Consider the following 20064-nt stretch of genomic DNA (forward strand, 5'->3'; position numbering starts at 1 on the left):
AATCACCTCTACATGTTTGTGGTGGAAAGCAAGGACATTTTTAAACAGAGAGTATTTCTAACACCTGCCTTCCCCTTTAAGTAAACTCAACTGGGTTTTGTGCTAAAAATGCAAGTGAAGCAACAGTGCTCACTTGCTATTGAGTAAATCAGACAGGAACCTTGGCTTCCACACATGCATTTAAATGCAGAAACCAATGAGCCACTGTCGAAGTTACCTTGCTCCTTCCAAAGTTTTGTTACATTGGTCCCTCACCTCTTGAATACATAAAACCAACTGATTGTAATTTCCTAATCAAAGCTTTCAGTTGTTCCAAGTTGTCCCCTCAAGCAGAAATTTGGCTAATATTCTGGGAACCCAAATCCTGCTGCAGTAGATGACGAAGTTTGAATTCAATAAAAAAAATCTGAAATTAAAAAACTACTGATGACAATTAAACCATTAATTTGGAAAATCCTCCTAGTTCACTAATCTCCTTTAGGGAAGGTAGTCTGCCACCCATATCTAGTCTGGTCTAGCCTACATGTGACTCCAAAGACACAACAATGTCGTTGACTCTGACATGACCTAACAAGCCATTTAGTTGCAATGGTCACTATGAAATCTGAAGAACAAAAAGAAACTGAATGGACCACCTGCCATTGACCTAGATCCTGGACGAAATAATAGCTAGAAGAGAACCCTGTCGACCTTGCAAAGCCCTCTCTAACACCTGGAGGTTGTGGCAGAAGTGGGAGAGCTACAGTACAGACTGGTCAAACATCAGCTTGATATCGTAAGGTATGATTAGGTTCGAGACACCAACATTGTTACTCCTGGATTTGTCTTTTTCCACCAGCAAGATAGACCTGGCAGAGTTGGCACCTAGATGGTAAAGAGTCAGGAGGGAATTGCCCTAAGATTCCTCTGTGGTAACAATTTTATCACATACATCCCATGCAATGACATCGACAATAAGAGACAATCTAACCACCATCCCTTGACATTCAATGGTGTTACCATCACTGAATGGCACCCACATAAACATCTTAGAGGTTAGGATCCATTGTTCAGAAACTCAACTGATCTCACCATATAAATACAGTGGCTACAAAAGCAGGTCAGAGGCTAGAATTATTGTAGCAAGTAACTCACTTCCTGACTCTCTAAATCCCATCCACCAGCTACGAAGTACAAGTCAAGAGTGTAATGAAATATTGGCATAGATGAGCGCAGCTCCAACAAAATCCAAGAAGCTTGACACCATTCAGGACAAAGCAGTCAGCTTAATTGGTACTATATCCACAAATATCCAATCCCTCCACCATTGGACACTCAGTAGCAGCAGTATGTACAATCTATAAGACGCACTGCAGAAATTTTCCAAAGATTCTTAGAAAACACCTCCCAAACCTACAAGCACTTCCATCTAGAAATATAAGGATAGCAGATACATTGGAACATCACTACTTGCAAGTTCCCCTCCAAGCCACACACTATCATGACTTGGAAATATATCATCATTCCTTCACTGTCATTGGGTCAAAATCTTGGAAATGCCTTCCTAAGGGCATTGTGAGTATTCTTCCAGAACATGGACTGCAATGGAGTCCATGAAGGCAGTTCACCATCACCTTCTCAAGAGCAACTAAAGATGGATAATAAATGCTGACCAGCCAACAACACCCACATCCCACAAGTGAATAAAAAAAATCAACTTGCAGTACTTACCCTCTGGTTAGCTCCTGAAAATATCAGAAAATGTTAGTGTATTTAAGAAGTCTTAACATGATAAATTCTAACTCTTTGTGGATACCCTCTCTGGCTTTGAAAATCAACCCTTACTAACTGTAGTCTGTAATACATATTAAAAATGTTATATCTGCACACAATCTCCATCAGCACCATCTGACCTCCTATTACTTGGTCCTTCATCCTTTCTACTGTTACAACTTTTTACACTACAAATTGCTGCATTGATATATTCACATTTCCTTCTGTAAACCTGCTGTGCTGTTTGTGGAATCAAAAGTAGATTTACATTTCTTTAAATTTCAAATACTTGTTGGATATGTTAATGTTGACAAGTAAAATAATTAATAGTAAAAGTAAAAGTAAATATTGATTGGAAGCTCTTTAGATCAAGTAGATTGGACTGGGTGGTGTTTGCGCAGTGTGTCCAGGAAGCTTTTCTAACTCAGTATGTAGATTGTCGGACCAGAGGGGAGGCCATATTGGATTTGGTACTTGGTAACGAACTGGGACAAGTGATGGGCTTGTTAGTGGGTGAGCATTTTGGTGATGGTGACCAAATTCTGTGACTTTCACCTTGGTTATGGAGAGAGGTGCAACAGGGTAGGTTTTACAATGGGGGAAGGGTAATTACGATGCTGCAAGACAGGATCTGAGGAGCATAAGTTGGGAGCATAGGCGGTCAGGGAAGATGTCGTTGAAATGTGGAACTTTTTCAAGGAACAGATACGACGTGTCCTTGATATGTATGTACCGGTCAGGCAGGAAAGAAATGGTCTTGTGAGGGAACCTTGGTTGACGAGGGAGGTTGAATGTCGAGTAAAGAGGAAGAAGGAGGCTTACATAAGGTTGAGGAAACAAGGTTCAGACAGAGCGTTGGAGGGATACGGATAGCCAGAAGGGAGCTGAAGAAAGGGATTAGGAGAGCTAAGAGAGGGCATGAAAAATCTTTGTCAGGTAGGATCAATGATAACCCCAAGGCCTTTTATGCGTATGTGAGAAACATGAGAATGACGAGAACGAGGGTAGGTCCGATCAAGGACAGTAGTAGGAAACTGTGTATTGAGTCGGAAAAGATAGGAGAGGTCTTGAATGAGTACTTTTCTTCAGTATTTACAAATGAGAGGGACCGTATTGATGAAGAGGAGAGTATGAAATGGACTGGTAAGCCAGAGGAGATACTTGTTAGGAAGGAAGATGTATTGGGTATTTTGAAAAACTTGAGGATAGACAAGTCCCCGGGGCCTGTCGGGATATATCCTAGGATTATTTGGGAAGCAAGAGAGGAAATTGCAGTACCGTTGGCAATGATCTTTTCATCTTCACTGTCAATGGGGGTGGTACCAGGGGACTGGAGAGTGGCGAATCTTGTGCCCCTGTTCAAAAAAGGGAATAGGGATAACCCTGGGAATTACAGGCCAGTTAGTCTTACTTCGGTGGTAGGCAAAGAAATGGAAAGGGTAATGAGGGATAGGATTTATGAGTATCTGGAAAGACACTGCTTGATTAGGGACAGCCAGCACGGATTTGTGAGGGGTAGGTCTTGCCTTACAAGTCTTATTGAATTCTTTGAGGAGGTGACCAAGCATGTGGATGAGGGTAGAGCAGTGGATGTAGTGTACATGGATTTTAGTAAGGCATTTGATAAGGTTCCCCATGGTAGGCTTATGCGGAAAGTCAGGAGGCATGGGATAGTGGGAAATTTGGCCAGTTGGATAGAGAACTGGCTAACTGGTCGAAGTCAGAGAGTGGTGGTAGATGGTAAATATTCAGCCTGGAGCCCAGTTACAAGTGGAGTTCCGCAGGGATCAGTTCTGGGTCCTCTGCTGTTTGTAAGTTTATTAATGACTTGGAAGAGGGAGTCGAAGGGTGGGTCAGTAAATTTGCAGACGATACGAAGATTGGTGGAATTGTGGATAGTGAGGGCTGTTGTCAGCTGCAAAGGGACTTAGATATGATGCAGAGCTGGACTGAGGAGTGGCAGATGGAGTTCAACCCTGTCAAGTGTGAGGTCGTCCATTTTGGAAGGACAAATAAGAATGCGGAATACAGGGTTAACGGTAGGGTTCTTAATAAGGTGGAAGAGCAGAGGGATCTTGAGATCTATGTTCATAGCTCTTTGAAAGTTGCCACTCAGGTGGATAGAGCTTGTAAGAAGGCCTATGGTGTATTAGCGTTCATTAGCAGAGGGATTGAATTCAAGAGTTGTGAGGTGATGTTGCAGCTGTATAGGACCTTGGTAAGGCCACATTTGGAGTACTGTGTGCAGTTCTGGTCGCCTCACTTTAGGAAAGATGTAGAAGCTTTAGAGAGGGTGCAGAGGAGATTTACCAGGATGTTGCTTGGAATGGAGAATAGATCGTACGAGGACAGGTTGAGAGTGCTAGGCCTTTTCTCATTGGAACGGCGAAGGATGAGGGGTTGATAGAGCTTTATAAGATGATCAGGAGAATAGATAGAGTGGACAGTCAGAGACTTTTTCCCCGGGTACAACAGAGTGTTATAAGGGGACATAAATTTAAGGTGAAGGGTGGAAGGTATAGGGGGGATGTCAGGGGTAGGTTCTTTACCCAGAGAGTGGTGGGGGCTTGGAATGCACTGCCTGTGGGAGTGGCAGAGTCAGAATTATTGGTGACCTTTAAGCGGCAATTGGATAGGTACATGGATAGGTACTTAAGCTAGGACAAATGTTTGGCACAACATAATGGGCCGAAGGGCCTGTTCTGTGCTGTATTGTTCTATGTTCTAATTATTTCATACCTTTCTGATTTATTTATCCACCCTACTATAATATCGTTTTTACTTCCCTCACTTTGTTTCACTTTCAGAACATGCTGTAACTATGAACAAAAAAGGCTTCCTAGTTTAAACTCTGTAGCCCTGATATTGATAGGGCAGATTTCATACATGGGGCAGAAGGGAAGAGTTTTGGTTACGAAGTCTGGGTTACACTGTATAGAATTCAAGTTTCAAAAAGGCCATAGTAGCAGGAATGGCCTGAGTTAGTTGGAGCTCTTAGGGAGTGAGCATGACGGATGGGAGGATTCGTCCTTAAGACTCGATAGGGTCCAGTCCCTGGTGATTGTTCCAATACCTGTGGGTTGAGGATAAGGGTGGGACAACTGATGGCAGTTGAAGGATTTAATAGACTGAATCAAGTAAGTTTAGCTGGGTAGAAGCATGCTACTCCTCCTGGTTCACTATAAGTTCCATAATCTTTACCTTAACAATGTCCTTGCCTCTCTTGAGCTGACCCTAACAGCCAGATTTAAACCTATAAGACAGCTGTGATGGAAAACTTCTAACCTAATTATAATATTTTAATAGACCTCCTGCCTCAAGGGAATAGGAGATGGGTAGGTAGTTGAGCTGAGCAGATAGGTGAGTTGGTAATTAGGTTAATGGGTGGTTAGAAATAAACAGCTGGTCAGGAATAGTCAGGTTGGGTAGGTAGTGTATTCAGGTTGGATCAAGAGGTATGTAGTGATCAAGCAGGTAGTCAGGACAGTTTGGGAAGTTGTTGGGGGGTGTGTGTGTGTGTTTGTGTGTGTATTCACATGTGTGTGTAGGGGGATGGTCAATTGGGTCCAGTTGGGCAAGTAGTCAGTGGTTGGGATGTATTTGGGTCAGGTCAGGGTAGTCGAATGGTAATCAGATTGGGTCAGGTGTAATTAATCAGAGGTGAAAGTCAGGTAGTAGATGGATAGTTGGGTTGGGTTGGAATGGAAATTGAGTTGGTTCAGTGGGCTGATAGGGCAGTCAGTTTTGGAGTTACCCCAAGTATTAAACAGAGTTTAACATTTCCTGAGCAACTATTCGGGAAGTCAAATGGATTTGTTACAAGTTTCTAATTCTAGCTCAGACTAAAAGGCATTTGCAGAGGGTCTGCATAGGATGGGGTAATTGCCATTACAAGTTTAACCTTCTCAGGCAATTCTGACATAGGTCATGTGGGAAGACATCCACAAAGTCCTGATGCACACTATCTGTTGTATGTTCAGTCTCCAATGAAATGGAGTTTAGAAGATTGACTGCTATCAACAGACAGCTTTCAATGTGATGAGTGGTGCACAATGTTCCTATGTTGCTGATTGGGCCAACTAGCTTCATTACTTCTGTAACATTTCAATGTCAAGAACATATTTGTCAAAAAATGGTTAATTTATTAAGAAAACAAAATACTTCACCAAAAATAATTTGATGGATAGTGCTTCCTTCCACAGCATTGGAAAGATGTTCGTCTCCATTAATCTGCAGCTTTCCATTCTTGCTATTGTTTCTCAAGCTGTAGAATACAGTTTTATTGCTCCAGATGAATACCGCTGGCAAAGCTGATTCGATAAATTGCATACAGAGAGGACTAACAGGCAAAGACTCTGCATCAGTGTATAAAAAAATGGTTGAAAGCACCCATGTATTGGTCTCTTCATTATAGATGGTTAAAAATAATTTCGTTTGGTTAAAATAATCCTTGACTTCAATCAGAACTCCAATTTCAGGAGGACGAGAGCCAAATGAAACTGCACCAATGGTTTTGGAGGCATTTTTTGGAAACCTGAGGATATCCGACCAATCATATTGTTTTAAATGTTTGGCAAAAGTGACTGTCTTCGAATTTAAAAGATACAAGTTATCACTAGTCCAAATAGCTGCTGAACTTAAGACATGTCCACCCTATAAAATAAATGAAAAAAAATTATGTAGATTATCATTATTAACATACACATATTTAATTCCTCTGTATTTTTTCAGAAAACTCAAACAAATGTATACCACCAATTGGAGGTGGTTAAACATTCAAAAGTTTACAGCTGGAAGAACAAATCTAATCCAGAATCAAAGAGCAGGAACCATCTCTCCTGAAGCCACAGACTCCTACAGTGCGGCACACAGCACCTCTGGCCACTTCGTGTTCCCACACACTGCCTCATGCTCTGCAGGATTCTGTTAACAGGCTTGCCATACATGTGTCAGAACCTTCTCATTTGGCCAGATCATAACATCAAGTCGTTTTACAAGCTGATCTGATGTTTTATTTACTAACTTGAACAATAATATTCAATTACAGCTATTAAAAAAAAACTTGCAGACAACTGCAAGAGGAACCTAGCACTATTGTTTTCTTAAAGGCCAAGGTAGATAAGGTACAGAGGAATCTCAATGACTCAAACTATGGTGACACAATGTTCTGCTCATGGGGGGCAGTGTTGGACGGGGCTCTGGGGGCGGGGGCTCACGCAGTCTATGCTGGAGGAGTGGATGACGGTGTTGGATGATGGGGGGGGCGGTGTTGGCGGGAAGCAGTGGGCGGTGTTGGGGTGGGGTCTCGCGCGCTGTGTGCTGCTGCTAGTCCCCTGAACGGGGAGCAGACTGCAAAGTAGTGCCTGCCCATCTCATTCAGATAATCAAGGTCCCCCCGTAGTGGTCTTCTGGAGAGTGAGGAAGTGAGAATCTGGCCCAATTCCTGGTGAAGTGGGTCCCGGACCTGCTGGGGCTGGAGATGGAGTCGGTCGGGTGAGTGTGGAGTGGGCCCACCGGATCACGATGCGCAGGTTCGGGTTGGATCAGCACCCCCGCCCAGGCCTTGTGCGACTCCAGCACTGTAAAGAAAAGCAGTTAATAGAAACATGTAGAAGACTGGGAAGAGATCTACACATTCTGGTATATAAAGGTTTGAGATAATGTTTTTTCAAGACTTTGCAGGGGCCATAATTAAGAAGAGGAAGGCTTTTGATGATATTAAGAAAAGATTAAGAGACTTAAATATTCAACAGTCTCTGAGGTACCCGGCAGTACTGCGTTTTAATTATGGGGGGGGGGGGGGGGGGGTCTGTCTATAACTGACTCAGCGAAAAAAGCGAAAGAATTTGTGAACTCTCTGAAATAAGTGACTTGTACCGAGGGGGAAAGAGGAAAAGATGCTTGCGGACAATGGCATAATTTTAAAACATTTTCCCTTTCTTCTTTTCTCTTTCGTGGTTTCTAGCCTTATAGGCTTGATATTGCTTTGGTGTAAAATTTGGTTTGTTTAACGTTGTATCCGTTTGGTAATTATCTGTTATTTTATTGGTCTGTTGTCCAGTAGTTACTTGGTGTAAAAATGTGTGGGGTTGAGATAGGGAGGGGGAGGGGAGGGCATCCATTGTTAACTTTCAGGAGTGTAAATAATATGTTTTTTTTCCATTGTTTGGGTTTGGGTGCAACCTTAACTGGAAAGTGCCATGAAGGCTGCAAGGTTGGAGTGAATGTCCCCTATGGGCAAGGAGGGAGAGTGAATGTGGTTTTTGTGTTTATTTGTTCAAGTTAGGAGTAGTGGTTGGTTTCTTAGTTTTAGTAGCATTTGTAGGAATAGTTTTTAGATTTTATAAAGTCTGTCATTTTTCCACTCGCCGCATAGTGAGTGGGCTTCTTTCTCTCAGGGGACTGTGAGCTGTAGTGTGCAGTCATGGCTTACAAACTGTTCAGGTGGTGGACCTGGAATATAAAGGGGAGCTATCCCCCCATTAAAAGGAAAAAGGTGCTCTCAAACCTCAAGAAGGATTGAGTTGACATCGCTCTATTGCGAGAGACACATTTAGCTGATAGGGAACCTCTGGAGTTACAGAAGGGGGGATACGATAGAGTATTCTTCTCTTCCTTCAACTCCAAAAACAGAGAAGTGGCCATACCATGACGAACGAACCTTCCATTTGAGGTGATAGATCAAATCAAGCATGAATTCATCATTCTCAAGACTCTGGAATATAGAGAAGAGTGCAGCATTCTGAACTGTCCTCCTGCATATCCTCTCAAGTTTTCAGTTGACACAGTCTCTAAATTATTGGCTCTTGAGGTGCGCCGTACGATTATCGGAGGAGACTTTAATAATCTGATGCAGCCTGGGGTAGACAGGATGCTAAGGTATCTGGGGAGTACACCGCTGCAGTTTAGACAGCTAGTGGACTTGAGTAAGGAGTTCGGGCTAGTAGATGTGTGGAGGTGTCTTGTGAAAGGAGTTGGGGCTAGTGGATGTGTGGAGGTCTCACCATCCTAACGGAAGAGATTTTACCTTTAGATTAGATTACTTACAGTGTGGAAACAGGCCCTTCGGCCCAACAAGTCCACACCGACCCGCCAAAGCGCAACCCACCCATACCCCTTACCTTACACTACAGGCAATTTAGCATGGCCAATTCACCTGACCCGCACATCTTTGGACTGTGGGAGGAAACCAGGGCACCCGGAGGTTTACTTGTGCGGGTTTACTCCAACCCGCACAAGTGCCACACGAGAATTGAAATGTTCTTTATTCCGTCACTTTGTTTGGAGTTGGTGTTGGCCTGCAGGATTGGGAACATAACAATTTTGGACCATGTGGCAGTGTACGTGGATAATAAGACCAAGGGTAGTGGAACAAACACATGGTACTGGTGCATGGATCCATTTCTGCTGAGGGATGGTAACTTTGTACAGTACATTACAAGGGAGTTCAGTCTTTCTGGGACATTAATTGGAGTGCGACCAGTAATCCATCAGTGCTTTTGGAAAACAATAAGGTGTATTTAAGGGGTCTGATTATTTCATATTCAACACCTAGAAAGAGGCAGAGACGAGAGCAGCAGCAAATGTTTGAGACCTGTCTGAAAGCAGCCAATCGGCAACTGTAGTTAAGTTACAACATGTCACAGCTCTCTGGGCTGCTCTGGACTCAGTGTTCATCAAGCGGCAAAGGTAGGGGTCTCCTTTGCAAAGGAAACCCCTCTCTTCGCCGCATCGCAGGTATCTAGCTCATCTGGCACAGAGGAAAAGTGCTCCGCAGTCCATTGTGCCTATAAGGGAGTGAATTGGTAACATTACTAGCGAGCTGAAAAAGATTAATGCCAGATTTCGGGAATCCTACGCAGAGTTATACCAGTTGGGTGGCTGTGGGGATGGAGCAATGAGAATTGAATGCATTTTTGAAAACTTGGCCCTCCCCCTTATAAACACAGATCAGCGCGCCCTTCTAAATGCACCTCTGACGATACAAGAGGTGCAAGAGGTGACAAGGCACCCAGTCCAGTTGAGTTCCCAAGTGCATTTTGCAAGGAGTTTATATACATGTTAGCTGAACCACTTCTGGAGATATATAGTCATTCATCTAGCCAGCACTTATCCGAAAGATGTTGTGAAACTTGAAAGAGTTCAGAAAAGACTTACAAGGATTTTGCCAGGGTTTGAGGATTTAAGCTATAGGGAAATGTTGAAAGGCTAGGTCTGTTTTCCCTGGAGCATTGGACGCTGAGGAGTGACGTTATAGAGGTTTATAAAATCATGAGGGGCATGGATAGGGAAAATAGACATGGTCTTTTCCCTCAGGTGGGTGAGACCAGAACTAGAGGGCATAGGTTTAGGGTGAGAGGGGAAAGATATAAAAGAGACCTAAGGGGCAATGTTTTCATGCAGAGGCTGGTGTTTGTGGAGTGGGCTGCCAGGGTAAGTGGTGGAGGTTAGAAAAATTGCAACATTTAAAAGGCATCTGGATGGGTATATGAATAGGAAGGATTTGGAGGGATATGGGCTGGGGGTTGGCAGGTGGGACTAGACTGGGTTGGGATATCTTGTCGGTATGGCCGTCCATCTCTATGACTCTATAACTGCCTTCCCCCTCTCTAAGGGAGGCCAAAATCTCCCTAATTTTAAAGAAAGGGAAAGACCCTGAGGATTGCACGTCATACAGACCTACCTTGTTATTGAATGTAGACTTCAAAATTTTATCAAAGGTGCTGGCTCTGAGGTTGGAAAAAATGCTGTTCGTTATTATAAAAGGGTTTTATCAAGGGCCGCAGCTCTTCCAATAATATCAGGAGGGTATTGAAAATAGTGCAGGTATGTCAGCAGAGATTGATTCCGGGCTTAGAGGTCCTCCTAGATGCAGAAAAGGCATTTGATCGGGTGGAATGGTTGTATCTTTTTGATGTTCTAAATCGCTTTGGTCTGGAGGGACCTTCACTAGATGGGTGGCAGTGTTATATAGAGATCCCAAGGCGGCGGTTATCACAAATGGTGTCAAATCAACCAATTTTAGTGTGGGGAGAGGTAGTCAACAGGGATGTCCTCGCTTGCTGCTGCTATTTACCCTGGTAATTGAGCCGTTGGCAGAGGCCATCTGGAAGGACTCTAAAATAGTGGCACCAAAAGTGGGAATTGGGGAGCACAAAATTACTCCTTCTGTTTCTGGCTAACATAGAAAAGTCCGTACCCCGGCTAATACAAAAAATTAAATTATTTGACAGTGTTTTGGGATACAGGATAAACTTTACAAAATCGGAAGTCATGCCCGTGGGAGGGATCGTGGAAGTGTTGGGGCTGGAGGATGGAACGCAGATTCCTTTTTTGGCAGTAGTAGAGAATTTTTATTACTCGTACATTCTGTCAGCTGTATAGTGATAACTTTGTACAATTTTTTGAGAAGATAAAGTAGGACTTGCAGCATTAGGAGGGCTACCAATATCGTGACTAGGCCGTAGTGCCCTAATTAAAATGAGTGTTCCGCCTCGACTATTATAACCTATGAGGATGCTCCCATTATTGTTACACAGATAGGTGTTGTAGAGGTTTACTGGTTGGCTTGGGTCTTTTATTTAGTACCATAAGCACCCTCTAATTAAATTTACCAAGCTGCAACTTCGGCAGGAAATGGTGGGGGGGTGGGCGGGGGGCGGGGATTTGATCTCCTACGTCTGAAGAGATACCACATAGACGCCCTTCTGTCATATGTGGGGGACTGGGTGCATAATGACTCGAGGTCAATATGGCTTGATATTGAGACCTTGCAGGCCAGGTGTCCCCTTTTCAATTTACTGTTTATGGACAAGATACAATCCATCTGAGCATTGTGAAAGCCCAATTATTTTAAATATATGGATGCATGGAGGATAATATGGTAAGGTGAGGGCAATTTGCTTAAGACTTCACCATTCACCCAATTAGTGGGCGCCCCAGGATTTAGAGCTGAAAATGTGTTGCTGGAAAAGTGCAGCAGGTCAGGCAGCATCCAAGGAACAGGAGATTCAACGCTTCGGGCATAAGCCCTTCTTCAGGAATGAAGAAAGTGTGTCCAGCAGACTAAGATAAAAGGTAGGGAGGAGGGACTTGGGGGAGGGGCGTTGGAGATGCGATAGGTGGAAGGAAGTCAAGGTGAGGGTGATAGGCCGGAGTGGGATGGAGACAGAGAGGTCAGGAAGAAGATTGCAGGTTAGGAAGGCGGTGCTGAGTTCGAGGGATTTGACTGAGACAAGGTGGGGGGAGGGGAAATGAGGAAACTGGAGAAATCTGAGTTCATCCCTTGTGGTTGGAGGGTTCCTAGGCGGAAGATGAGGTGCTCTTCCTCCAACGTTGTGTTGTTATGGTCTGGCGATGGAGGAGTCCAAGGACCTGCATGTCCTTGGTGGAGTGGGAGGGGGAGTTGAGCCACAGGGTGGTTGGGTTGGTTGGTCCGGGTGTCCCAGAGGTGTTCTCTGAAACGTTCCGCAAGTAGGCGGCCTATCTCCCCAATATAGAGGAGGCCACATCGGGTGCAGTGGATGCAATAGATGATGTGTGTGGAGATGCAGGTGAATTTGTGGCAGATATGGAAGGATCCCTTGGGACCTTGGAGAGAAGGGAGGAGGTGTGGGCGCAAGTTTTGCATTTCTTGCGGTTGCAGGGGAAGGTGCCGGGAGTGGAGGTTAAGTTGGTGGGGGGTGTGGACCTGACGAGGGAGTCACGGAGGGAGTGGTCTTTTCGGAACACTGATAGGGGAGGGGAGGGAAATATATCCCTGGTGGTGGGGTCCGTTTGGAGGTGGCGGAAATGACGGCAGATGATACTCTGTATATGGAGGTTGGTGGGGTGATAGGTGAGAACCAGTGGGGTTCTGTCCTGGTGGCGGTTGGAGGGGCGGGGCTCAAGGGCGGAGGAGCGGGAAGTGGAGGAGATGCGGTGGAGGGCATCATCAATCACCTCTGGGGGCAATCTGCGGTCCTTGAAGAAGGAGGCCATCTGGGCTGTACGGTATTGGAACTGGTCCTCCTGGGAGCTGATGCGGCGGAGACGAAGGAATTTAGAATATGGGATGGCGTTTTTACAGGTGGCAGGGTGGGAGGAGGTGTAGTCTAGGTAGCTGTGGGAGTCAGTCGGTTTACAGTAAATGTCCGTGTTGATTCGGTCGCCCGAGATAGAAATGGAAAGGTCTAGAAAGGGGAGGGAGGAGTCTGAGACGGTCCAGGTGAATTTGAGGTCGGGGTGGAAGGTGTTGGTAAAGTGGATGAACTGTTCAACCTCCTCATGGGAGCACGAGGCAGTGCTGATACAGTCACTGATGTCGCGGAGAAAAGGTGGGGGGGTGGTGCCAGTGTAGTTGCGGAAGATGGACTGTTCCACATATCCTACAAAGAGGCAGGCATAGCTGGGGCCCATGCGGGTGCCCATGGCAACTCCTTTGGTTTGGAGGAAGTGGGAGGATTGGAACGACCAGTTCAGTCAGTCGAAGGAGGGTGTCAGTGGATACCAGTTCAGTCAGTCGAAGGAGGGTGTTATGCCCGAAACGTCGAATCTCCTGTTCCTTGGATGCTGCCTGATCTGCTGCGCTTTTCCAGCAACACATTTTCAGCTCTGATCTCCAGCATCTGCAGTCCTCACTTTCTGCCCCAGGATTTAGGCCAGGGTCAGTAGATTCCGGCTTTAGAGCATGTGAGGGTAAAGGAATCTCCTATTTGAGAGACTTATTCAAGGGAGAGGTCTTGATGTCTTTTAACGAATTAAATCAGAAAAACGGGATTCCCAACAGGGACCTTTTCCGATACTTTCAGGTTATGGATTATATACAAAAGAGGACCATGCTCTTGGCTCAGTTCTACAAATCAGATATAGAGAGAAGAGTCCTCCGATGCGGGAGCCCTCTCTCTGTTAGTAGCATGTACCATAGGCAGAGAGGAAGCACCTTGGGGGATGTGGAGAGACTCCATGAGATCTGAAATCACAAGTTAGGGGAAGAAATTTCATCAGAAACATGGGAGGAGATATGGGAGAATGTAAAGAAAATCTCAATATGCAATAAAACACAAGCAATTGAAGGTCCTTCACAGGGCCCATTTGACACCAGAGAGTTAGGAAAGTTTAGGAAAGGATCTTCTCCAAGATGTCTCAAATGTAAAATCAGGATAGGCACCTTTACACATTGCTTTTGGTCCTGTTACAAGATTCGTGGATACTGGGATGCCATAGTGAATGATCTGGACAAAATCCTGGGAATTGAAATTAAGGAGGATTCGGTATCTTTTTTTTGGGACTGTTGAATCTGCCCTCTCTGAGCGAGCATGGGAAGAGATTATTTAATATTCTTACATGCTATGCAAGGAAGAACATTATAATGAACTAAATATCAGAAAAACCTCCAGGTCTTGCAAAGTGGTGCAGACTTATGATGCCCTCCCAAGATTATGTGACAAGTATGGTGCACCATGGAACAGAGCAATTTTATAAGACATGGCGGACCTTTCTAAATTACATAGACGTGGACCTATCAGTGGTACTGATTCATGCCTTTATAAGCCATGAGAGCAGTATATGGTGGTCCGGGTACCCCGGGGGAAAGAGGCCTGATAAATATGGGTATAATAACCATTGCTCCCATGGACGGGTGCTTTAGTGGAGGTATGGTGAGTGGAATAGTGTAATGCAATTTAGTTTGATTGGAGTGTAGTTTAATTTAATTCGATTTCATTTAATTCGAGTTTATTTTATCTTGGGTTAAAGTAAATATGAGATGATTGTATCCCGCAGAGTAGTAGGTAGTTTATTGTTAGCATTATTGTAATATAATAGTATGGTATTCTTTCTATTCTTCTGTACTTTTGTACTTTTCAGACCTTTTTGTCAAAGAGTAAAAATGATTTTTTCAATAAAAACATACATAATAAAAGGACAATCCAAAGGGTTTTTATAAATACATTAAGGACAACAGAGAATAGGCCCCCTCAAAGATCAGCAAGGCAACCTATGTGTGGAACCACAGGAGATGGGGGAGACACTAAACGAGTATTTTGCATCAGTGTTTACTGTAGAGAAGGGCATGGAAGATATAGAATGTAGGGAAATAGATGGTGACATCTTGAAAAATGTCCATATTGCAGAGGTAGAGGTGTTGGATGTCTTGAAACGCACAGAAGTAGAAAATCCCCAGACCTGATCAGGTGTACCCTAGAACTCTGTGGGAAACTAGGGAAGTGATTGCTGGGCCCCTTGTTGAGATATTTTCTGTATTGATAGTTACAGGTGAGGTGCTGGAAGACTGGAGGTTGGCTAAGATGGTGCCACTATATAAGAAAGGTGGTGAGGAAAAGCCAGGGAGCAATAGACTGGTGAGCATGACATCAATGGTGGGCAAGTTATTGCAGAGAATCCTGAGGGACAGGATTTACATGTATTTGGAAAGGCAAGGACTGATTAGGGACAGTCAGCATGGCTTTGTGCGTGGGAAATCAAGTCTCACAAACCTTTTTGAAGAAGTAACAAAGAGGATTGATGAGGGCAGCACAGTGGACTGATCTATATGGACTTCAGTAAGGCATTCAACAAGGTTCCCCACGGGAGACTGGTTAGCAAGGTTAGATCTCATGCAATACTGGGAGGACCAGCCATTTGGATACAGAACTGGCTCGAAGGTAGAAGACAGAGGGTGGTAGTGGAGGATTGCTTTTCAGACTGGAGACCTGTGACCAATGGTGTGCCACAAGGATCGATGCCGATTCCACTACTTTTCATCATTTATATAAATGATTTATGAGCATTAGAGATATAGTTAGTAAGTTTGCAAATGACACCAAAATTGGAAGTGTAGTGGACAGCGAAGAAGGTTACCTCTGAGTACAATGGGATTTTAAGCGGATGGGGTAGTGGGCTGAGGAGTAGCAGATAAATTTCGATAAATGCAAGGTGTTGCATTTTGGAAAAGCAAATCTTAGCAGGACTTATACACTTAATGGGGCATTGCTGAATAAAGAGATCTTGGAGTGCAGTTTCACAGCTCCTTGAAAGTAGATTCACAGTAAATAGGATAGTGAAGAAAGCTTTGGTATGCTTTCCGTTATTGGTCAGAGCATTGATTATAGGAGTTGGGAGGTAATGTTGTGGTTGTACAGGCCATTGGTTAGGACACTGTTGGAATATTGCGTTCAATTCTGGTCTTCTTCCAATTGGAAGGTTGTTGTGAAACTTGAAAAGGTTCAGAAGAGATTTACAAGGATGTTGCTAGGGTTGGAGGATTTGAGTTATAGGGAGAGGCTGAATATGCTATAGGACTGTTTTTCCTGGAGCATCAGAAGCTGAGGGGTGACCTTATAGAGGTTTATACAATCATGAGGGGCATGGATAGGATAAATAGACAAGGTCTTTATCCCTGGGGTGGGGAAAGTCCAGCACTAGAGGGCATAGGTTTAGGATGAGAGGGGAAAGATATAAAAGGAACCTAGCGGGTATTTTTTTCATACAGAGGGTAGTGTTTGTATGTAATGAGCTGCCAGAGGGAAGCAGTGGAGGTTGGTACAATTACAGCATTTAAAAGGCATCTGGATGAAGAAATAAATAGGAAGGGTTGAGAGGGATCTGGGCCAAGTGCTGGTAAATTCAGCTAGATTAAGTTGGGATATCTGGTCAGCATGGACGAGTTGAACTGAAGGGTCTGTTTCCGTGCTGTACATCTCTACGACTCTATCACATATTGTACGGATAGAAAATGTACAAAAAAGGGGGTAAATAAAATTCTGAAGATCTGAAGTCCAGACCATAGGTGCAAGTCCTTTTTGTCTGACAGTCCTTTCGATTTTTCCAGTTGTGAGATGCTGTTAACTATACAGCGATGGTCATCCCTCAATTCAAATGGTGATCAGTTCAACTTTGGTCTTATACAAATGCTTTTAGCTTTTTAGTGGTTTTCTGAGTTATCCCCATACTCAGAGAGAAGTGCTATCTGCATACTCTGGATGTTTTTTTTCTCTTTCTGTTGGTTATGGTACACGCAGATTTTTTTTAACACTGCAGGTCAACCAGGCAGAATTTCCTTAATTCAGAAGATTCTGAGTGCCATTCAGACTGCTCTCTGTTTTTTGCCTTCTAAGAAGCAACATTGGGTTGCACAGCTCAATAATATAGATCATTTGGTTTTCAAGAAACAAAATCTTTCTGTTTTTGAGTTGTAGAAGCCTACCTTCCAATTCAGTTAATTGTTCCAAAAATGCAAAATATGTGACTGCGTAGAGTAGAAACATTAGTCTTCCTTTATTTACCTTCCATTGCCATTTTTTCGGGTTTCCCATTTCAGACAAAAGTTTTTTTTCTCTCAAAGGGTTGTGAATCTTTGTATCTCTCTTCCTTAGAGAGCAGTGGAGGCAGGGACATTGAATACTTTTAAAGCAGAGGTAGACAAGTTTGTAACAAGCAAAGAAATCAAAGGTTATTGGGGTAATTCAGAATGTGGAGTTGAGACCACAAGCAGATTCATGATGATCAGACAACCGGAGAGGTTTACAGCACAGAAACTGGTCCCTTGGCCCAACTTGTCCATCTTGTAAAATGATGGAGTAGGCTAAATGAACATAATGGCCGACTTCTAATTGGTATGTTCATTCATCTAGACTGTCAACCAATATCATGTGAATGAAATCACCAAGTGATCTTAGCATTTCAGCATTCAATGCAGTCAGTGCATATGATACAGGAAGAACTCCATCTTAACAAGGGACACAACATTGCTGGATTATGTGCGTGCAAAGTGAAGTAAAAGCTACAGCATCGTTTTGCAAAGATATTTTCCAATGCAACCTTGTCATGGCCAACCTTGCCAGCAACTCATATCAGGTAAAGAAACATATATTTTAAAAAAATCTTGAACATTACCATGACACCAGACACCAGCAAAATCAAACAAAGCAACAAATTAACATGAAGTGTATAATTATTAAAGTTTACTTATGATAAGTAAATACAGAATAAAACATCAAGAGTCTTGAGGTATAGTGGCAGTGTCCCTACCTCTGGACCAGAAGATCTGGCTTTAAGTTCTATCTGCCATGGAGGTAACATGTCTGAATAGATTGATTTAAAATTAAATATAATAAAACATTACATAAATATGAAAATCAGTGTTTTAAGTAGTTTGTAAAAATGTAACTTTTATGTACTCATGTAAATTTCAGCCAAGTACTGGTGGCAAAATTCAGGAAAATCTCTCTCCTTCTCATATATGCATTGTAATCAGCCTCTCTTTTCTCCTTCCCACCCCACACATTTATACCTTTTCAAAACTCCACTCATATCCCAAGCAATCTTACTCAGCAACCCCATTTCTCAAACCACTTTCCCCTAACATGCTCATTCACTCAGCCGCCTCTATATCTAAACCTCCTTCCACACTATGTTATAATGTTTGTTGCAGTATTGCAATAAGATGAGAACAAATATAGTGACATTCAGAAAACTGGCATCAATCCACTTCAACAGCTGAGTTGCAGACTCCATTGTTCCCCACCCCACTGAGTGGCTAGCTGCAGGGCAGGCCAGCTGTGTACCAGCAGCCTGGTACTTTGTGCCTAATTGGCTTCCCCGGGTGTACTTCTCGTCTTGTCATAAAATCATGGAGATGTACAGCATGAAAACAGACCCTTCGATCCAACCCGTCCATGCTGACCAGATATCCCAACCCAATCTAGTCCCACCTGCCAGCACCCGGCCCATATCCCTCCAAACCCTTCCTATTCATATACCTATCCAAATGCCTTTTAAATGTTGCAATTGTACCAGCCTCCACCACTGACTCTGGCAGCTCATTCCATATATGTACCATCCTCTGGGTGAAAAAGTTGCCCCTTGGGTCCTTTTCATATCTTTCCCCTCTCACTCTCTAGTTCTGGATTCCCCCACCCCAGGGAAAAGACTTTGTCTATTTATCCCATCCATGCCCCTCATAATTTTGTAAAACTCTATAAGGTCACCCCTCAGTCTCCGACACTCCAGGGAAATCAGCCCCAGCCTGTTCAGCCTCTCCCTATAGGTCAAATCCTGGCAACATCCTTGTAGCTCTTTTCTGAACCTTTTCAAGTTTTGCAACATTTTTCCGGTTGGAGGAGACCAGAATTGTACGCAATATTCCAACAATGGCCTAACCAATATCCTGTACAGCTGCAACATGGCATCCCAACTCCTGTACTCAATACTCTGACCAATAAAGGAAAGCATACCAAACGCCTCCGTCACTATCCTATCTATCTGCGACTCTACTTTCAAGGAGCTATGAACCTGCACTCCAAGGTCTCTTTGTTCAGTAATACTCCCTAGGACCTTACTATCAAGTTTACAAGTCCTGCTAAGATTTGCTTTCCCAAAATACAGCACCTCGCATTTATCTGAATTAAACTCCATCTGCCACTTCTCAGCCCATTGGCCCATCTGATCAATATCCTGTTGTAATCTGAGGTAACCTTCTTCGCTGTCCACTGCGCCTCCAATTTTGGTGTAATCTGCAAACTTACTAAGTATAGCTCTTATGCTCGCATCCAAATCATTTATGTAAATGACAAAATGTAGAGGACCCAGCACCGATCCTTGCGGCACTCCACTGGTCACAGGCCTTCAGTCTGAAAAACAACCCTCCACCACCACCACCCTCTGTTTTCTATCTTTGAGCCAGTTCTGTATCTACCTGGCTAGTTCTCCCTATTCCGTGAGGTCTAACCTTGCTAATGAGTCTCCCATGAGGAACCTTTTTGAATGTCTTACTGAAGTCTATATAGATCACATCTACTGCTCTGCCCTCACCAACCCTCTTTGATACTTCTTCAAAAAACTCAATCAAGTTTGTGAGACATAATTTCCCACACACAAAGCCATGTTGACTATCCCGAATCAGTCCTTGCCTTTCCAAATACATGTAAATTCTGTCCCTCAGGATTCCCTCCAACAACCTGCCCACCACCGACGTCAGGCTCACTGGTCTATAGTTCCCTTGTTTGTCCTTACCACCCTTCTTAAAGAGTGGCATCACGTTTGCCAACCTCCAGTCTTCCGGCACTTCACCTGTGACAATCGATGATACAAATATCTCAACAAGAGGCCCAGCAATCACTTCTCTAGCTTCCCACAGAGTTCTCGGTTACACTTGATCAGGTCCTGGGGATTTATCCACCTTTAACCGTTTCAAGGCATCCAGTACTTCCTCCTCTTTAATATGGACATTTTGCAAGGTGTCACCATCTATTTCGCTACTTTCTATACCTTCCATATCCTTTTCCACAGTAAATACTGATGCAAAATATTTGTTTAGTATCTCCCCCATTTTCT

At 43.7% G+C, this 20064-nt stretch overlaps 1 protein-coding gene across 1 annotated transcript in view; it reads right to left on the minus strand.

The window, feature by feature from the left end:
- Positions 1-17028, minus strand: part of LOC132819282 (cation channel sperm-associated auxiliary subunit epsilon-like) — a 99918-nt gene extending 82890 nt beyond the window's left edge. The window contains exons 1-3 of the mRNA XM_060830708.1: positions 17016-17028; positions 7267-7331; positions 5919-6405 (exon numbers count right to left, since the gene is read on the minus strand). Coding sequence (XP_060686691.1) covers positions 5919-6405; positions 7267-7331; positions 17016-17028 — 565 coding nt within the window. The remainder of the gene's footprint in view (positions 1-5918; positions 6406-7266; positions 7332-17015) is intronic.
- Positions 17029-20064: the final 3036 nt, after the last annotated feature.

This window comes from Hemiscyllium ocellatum, chromosome 10 (assembly GCF_020745735.1).
Source record: "Hemiscyllium ocellatum isolate sHemOce1 chromosome 10, sHemOce1.pat.X.cur, whole genome shotgun sequence".
In the NCBI taxonomy this organism is placed as follows: Eukaryota; Metazoa; Chordata; class Chondrichthyes; order Orectolobiformes; family Hemiscylliidae; genus Hemiscyllium; species Hemiscyllium ocellatum.